This window comes from Asparagus officinalis, chromosome 1, assembly GCF_001876935.1.
Source record: "Asparagus officinalis chromosome 1, Aspof.V1, whole genome shotgun sequence".
Lineage (NCBI taxonomy): Eukaryota > Viridiplantae > Streptophyta > Magnoliopsida > Asparagales > Asparagaceae > Asparagus > Asparagus officinalis.
The window spans coordinates 99976493-99982183 of NC_033794.1; the positions used below are offsets into that span (position 1 = coordinate 99976493).

Here is a 5691-nt window from a genome sequence, read left to right on the forward strand (position 1 = left end):
CTAAACCTGATTAATTAGGGTTAAATAAGGATGATTTGAGCAGACTTTTGAGAGAGTATTGTGCATCCTTTGTGGGAGGATTTGTGAGAGATCTAGAGAGCTTTGTTCTAGGGTTTCTTGGTGAGATTTGTAACCCTATTTGTATTCTCTTGATTTTTAATAGTAAGAACTCCCCCCTCCTTGCCCTGTGGACATAGGCAACTTATCGAACCATGTAAAATTCGTTTGTCTTGCTGTGGTGATTGTGTTTTGCTGGTGTGGTTGTGATTTATCTCGTTCTTGTTTGTCCACTTTCGTGCGATTCGAGTTCCGCTGCGCACAACACCTGACGCAGTCAATCCTCTCTCCACTAGCTGTAAAAACCCCCGGTTCGGTCGGCCTCGGTACTCGGGCGAGAGTAGCAGAGCTTAAGCTTAAACGAAGAACGTTGCCCAAAGAGAAAAGTAAAACTTTGCAAAAATATTAACAGAGGAAGAGAGGATAGAAGAGTTGATGTTTATCTTCTGAGGAGGAGAACCCCTGTATATATAGGAGCTGGAGGCCAAAGAGCCGTTGCTCCAAATCCGCACACATTACATAGGATCCGCATAACTCCCCGCGTCATCTCCGCATCCATTACGAACGAGTCAATCAAAACGTGTAAAACGTGTGCCAAACGTGTGCAGTGCGGCGTGGCGCGTCACATCGCGGCGAGCGCGCGCGCGTGTATGTTATGCAAAGCCCACAAAATCCAAAACACTATTCAAATCCCAATAAGGGGTGAACCAATATAAACCTCTTACTATTCATCTCATTTTTCAATGTGGGACTATTCACAAAGGAAAATTTGCCTTTTCATGAACAACATAGCCAACAGGGTATGTGGAGGGATGTCGGATACTAGCTGCGCATGATCCATCATTCAACTGATCTTTTTTTTCACTTTCTCTCTTGTAGTGATACTTGAAACAACTAATTTGTGTGTTAATTTACTTGTAATCTTTTTTCATCAAATTATTATCAATGAAACAGAGGAGTGTCTTTACCCTGCATTTCTCTCTAGAAAACTTTTCTATAACTCACCATTCTGATAGTTGTTTTAGAGAAAATCAACATAACAAAATTAGTTTTAAATACCAACACACAATGATTCAAAAACAGAGGAGGCACTTTCCACTTGCTTCCATTGCATCACTGATTTATTATATATACAAGACATAGCAAAACGCAACTAAATCTAATCCTCATTGATAAATTTTTTTCCCTCTAAAAAATTTCATACTGCTCATTGAAGACATGAAATCTTCGGATTTATGAAGCCCTTGGCGTTGCCATGGGCATTAATACAGTAGGCTTGCGGGTTAATCTTGTGATCTGATGAGATGAGATTCACCATGTCGAATTGCAGCAAATTGCATGGTACACTTTGGCTGCAGTTAAGACTTATTGCAGCAGGGGTCCTTGAAGTTCCTTGCAAGTTCGAATAGGTAACATTGCTGACCCGAATTGTGTTTTTCTTCAAGATGAAATGCAAGTACATTAGAAATATGAGAGTGAAAAAAGAAGGGCATAAATGTGAAATTTTATATAGAAAATGATAGCTATTCCTGTTTTCTATTAGCTAAAGATAATGTTCTTACCTTAGCATAAAACCGAATAGTCTGTTATTGAATATCGTATATATTTCAATTAACGATATAATGATAAATTACTCTTTGAGTATAGTTTGATTTAGCCACTTTTCATGGGGAAAATAATGTCTATAATTATTTAATCAGTCCTTACTAATATCAAATAGTGCATGCCCTTTAAATAGAAATATGTAGCATCTTCAAAATTTTGAAAAATGAGGGAAAATGTGACATATGATGAAAAAATTGGCCTTTTTTTCTATGATATATATAACAGCAATTAGGATGATAATATTGCCAACAACATGTACCTGATTCTTGCACTTGCCAGGAACGCCATCACAATAATATTGGTCAATGATTATTGGATTATCTACATTGGTGAAGTTGCAATGCTCAAAACTGATGCCTCTTGCAAACCCCTTACCTCCCTACAAATACAAATGTAAGTTGAAAATGACCAAATATTGAGAGACAACCCTGTAGTACTGTTGTTTTGAACTTACTGTTCCTCAAGTTTATTGTTGCAAATACACACCTGAGTGATTTTTTTGAGTTCTTTTTTACCCTCAATGTAAGAGAACTCTTTCTGACAAAGATTTTTGAAGGGTAAAAGAGTCAAACAAATCAGTTAGGGGTCCATCGGCAACAACAAAACTAGAGGAGTAGTAAGTTCAAACCATATTGATAACACACGCCATTCATCTGCAATTAACACTGTTACTTAATCCTCTGAAGAATTTTTCACATAAAAGTATACACAATTTTTTTACCTGCCATGTCTTGATTCTTACTCCATTGGTTGTTTCGTAAAAGTTTGAGAACCTAACAAAGACATCTTCTACCGTAGCTTCAGTCCCGTACTTCCCTAAGCTTCCAATGCTATCAAGCAATTACATTATCACTCCTTATTATTGTAATATACGAAAAAAGAGTTCTATCTTCAAAATTAAGCATAGATCATGAACCTGATGCCATGGCCTGGTCCACAGGCAATTTGCTCTATATGAACATCATAAACAGAAGTTCCAATAGATATGCAATCATCACCTGGATTTCATGATTATATATAATTAATAAGGTGCATTGTGAATTGTATTTCTTGAGGGACATAGGAGTGCTTTTACCTGTTCCTATGACTGATTTCTCGACTCGCACATGTTGTGAATTTTGAATATGGATACCGTCAGTATTGGGGCTAAGTCCAGGAGCAACAATCTTTAGGTTCGAAATAGTTACCCTTTGACTGTTTAAGATGGATATATGGAATTGTTGGCTGTCGACAGAGCGCAGGTTTGTCACCCAAAGATCAGAACAATCCGCAAACTTTATTGCCTGGGGAACAAAACCAAACATCAAAGAAAACATCTGATGGAATTTTGATAAAAGCTTGAAATTTGTATATGAATCATGAGTACAATGTTGTAAAAGTTAGCCAAATGAATGCTCAACCATCTAATTTTTTCTGTTAATAATTGACCAAAGAAAAAAAGAGGAATACTCACGTGTGGTGCTATCAAAGTGCATCCCTGTCAAGAGAAAACAGAAAGTTCCATAAGAAAGTGTTTATATATGTTGAGGTCTTAAAACGTATAATTGAATTCATTCCATATTCTATTATCGAACAGAAAACCATAATTATTCTTCTTTAGTTTATAGTCTTTAGACTAAGGCTGTAATACAAAATCAAATTAGTAGAATACACATGTTGTAAATGTATTTCAGATGAAACTAAATTGATTTTTTTTTTTTCATTTTATTCACAGAGTAGATAGATACGTTGTATGATCAGATCTAAGTCCAAACCTGTCAACCTAAAAGAAAATTTTCTAAGTATCATACCGCTTTAGGGCTAATTTTGCATGATTGCTTCCACCAATTTTGCCCTCGACCATTTATTTCACCCGAACCAGATACATTGAGTTTGCTAACAGACTCAAACTGTAACCAGAGAGTGGGATCAATTCCTCTCCATTTCCTGGGATCGTTCGGTGCAATCACAGTCCCTTCAATCTAATTATAAGTAAGAAATCATCATTAATTATTTTGGAGTGTTTCATTAGTACTACTTCTATTATATATTTTTTTAAAGGTATAGACATAGATTTTTCTTTACCTGAACAAAAACTTTCTGGAATTTGCAAGGACCCTTAAATGTTGTGGGCATCACCAGAAAAGTCCCCTTAGGCACAACCATTGTGGGTGGCCCTGTAGTTGCTGAAGAGATGAGCTCAGGATTCATGTTGTCAGGGTGGCGGTCGACCGGCCCGGTCGACCGCATTCGTGCACAAGGCTTCCTGTGCGTCTGGAAGGAGATCGGTCGACCGGTGCGGTCGACCGACGGTTCTCTGGAGTTTGGGTTTTCTACTGAGAGCTGGTCGGTCGACCGGGCCGGTCGACCGGAATTGATCGCGGTCGACCGGTCCGGTCGCCCGACGCTGTTTTGGGCTGGGCTTTCAGGTTTTCGACCCGATTCGTTTTGGATTTGTATAAATACCCTTTGGGTGTTTTTTAGGGTTAAGAGCAAGGACGAATTTGAGCAGATTGAGAGAGTTTTCTTTGGGCTTCTATTCTAGGAGCAATTGGAGAGATTGAGAGTTGATTGTTGAGGGTTTATGAGAGATTTGTAACCCTAGTTTGTTCCTCTTGATTTCTAATAGTGAAAACTCCCCCCTCCTTGCCCCGTGGACGTAGGCATCTTGCCGAACCACGTAAAACTGGTGTTTGGTTGTTTGTGCTGTTGATTTTGGTTGGTTGTTTATCTTTCTTGGCGATTGTTTTGGTTTCTCGAGGCACAACAATTGGTATCAGAGCTCCGGGCTACGCTTGGGCTATTTTGGAGGAGTAGATCGCTTTGGAAGTTCATCTAGGGCTTCGTTTGGTGATAAAGGTGGGATCTTTTCAGTAAAAATCTCGTCTTTTTCAATTTGGATCTATTTCTCGTTTGTTTCCGCATTGGTTTGGTGGTGCTTTGAGATATATGGCTGAAAAAGATAAAAGTGGGGAGGGTTCTTCTGGTGTGAAGGCCGTCCAAAGTTTGAATATACATTCTATGAAAATAGATGTGGAAAAGTTCAACGGCACAAATAATTTTGGACTTTGGCGATGCGAAGTCATGGATGCGCTAAATGCGCAAAATTTGGAAGATACATTGGAGTTGGACGGGAAACCGGCCGACATTGATGAAAAGGTTTGGAATAAAATGAATAGAACGGCGTGTGGTGTGATTAGGTCTTGCCTTACCCAAGACCTTAAATATGATGTGATGAATGAAACTTCGGCAAAGAAGATTTGGGAGGTCCTAGAGGGCAAATATTTGACGAAGAGCATCGAAAATCGTTTGCATTTGAAGAGGAGGCTTTATCGCTTCCAATTGAAGAAGGGGACATCCATTAGTGATCACATGAACCACTACACGAAGCTACTTGCAGATTTGGCGAATGTAGATGTCAAGGTTGAAGACGAGGACAAGGCATTGTTGTTATTGAGTTCCTTGCCCGACGAGGAATATGAGACCTTCGTCCTCACTCTTATTAATGGAAAGGCATCACTTTCGTATAGTGAGGTCACCGCAGCCCTTGTGAATTATCAACTTCGAAAGAAGGACAAGGAGACTTCCATCGAGCCGGTTGCTGGTGCATTGGTTGCAAGAGCTAGAAGTCCAAACCGTGGAAGAAGGTCGCAGTCTAGAGTGGGGCATCCTGCAGTTGGTAGGAATCAGTGTGCCTTTTGTAGAGAGGATGGACATTGGAAAGCCGAATGCCCAAAATTGCAAGCTGTGAAGAATAAAGGGAAAGCTATTCAAGCTTCAGAGGTGAATATTGCCAAGGCTAGTGGCGATGTTTCAGATTCAGATTCAGATTCTTCGGGCTATTCGTGCCCAGCTCTTCCGTCAGTTGATGTTGCCGACTCCACCGAGTGGATGTTGGATTCTGGTGCTACTTACCACATATGCCCTAGAAGGGATTGGTTCTCCAGCTTTCAGGAGTTGGAAAGAGGGGATGCTGTTCTCATGGGTAATGATCACAGATGCCCTATTGGTGGTATTGGTACCGTTCGGATTCGGATGAGTGACGGGATG

General features: G+C 39.8%; 1 protein-coding gene across 1 annotated transcript; it reads right to left on the reverse strand.

Annotated features, from left to right (window-relative positions):
• On the reverse strand, positions 1265 to 3852 carry LOC109838088 (probable polygalacturonase At1g80170). The gene is made up of 8 exons (XM_020406560.1): positions 3727 to 3852; positions 3453 to 3623; positions 2738 to 2945; positions 2579 to 2660; positions 2384 to 2492; positions 1922 to 2041; positions 1620 to 1640; positions 1265 to 1495 (listed from the first exon to the last, which is right to left on the reverse strand). The coding sequence occupies exons 1-8, from the start codon at positions 3850 to 3852 to the stop codon at positions 1265 to 1267; spliced, it is 1068 nt and encodes a 355-aa protein (XP_020262149.1).

Excerpts from the sequence above, each read along its gene's own strand:
- LOC109838088 (XM_020406560.1), bottom strand. The coding sequence starts at position 3,852 with ATGAATCCTGAGCTCATCTCTTCAGCAACTACAGGGCCACCCACAATG. Across the intron at positions 3,624-3,726 it reads TCCAGAAAGTTTTTGTTCAG|ATTGAAGGGACTGTGATTGC; the intron begins GTAAAGAAAAAT and ends ACTTATAATTAG. Across the intron at positions 2,493-2,578 it reads GGACCAGGCCATGGCATCAG|CATTGGAAGCTTAGGGAAGT; the intron begins GTTCATGATCTA and ends ATTGCTTGATAG.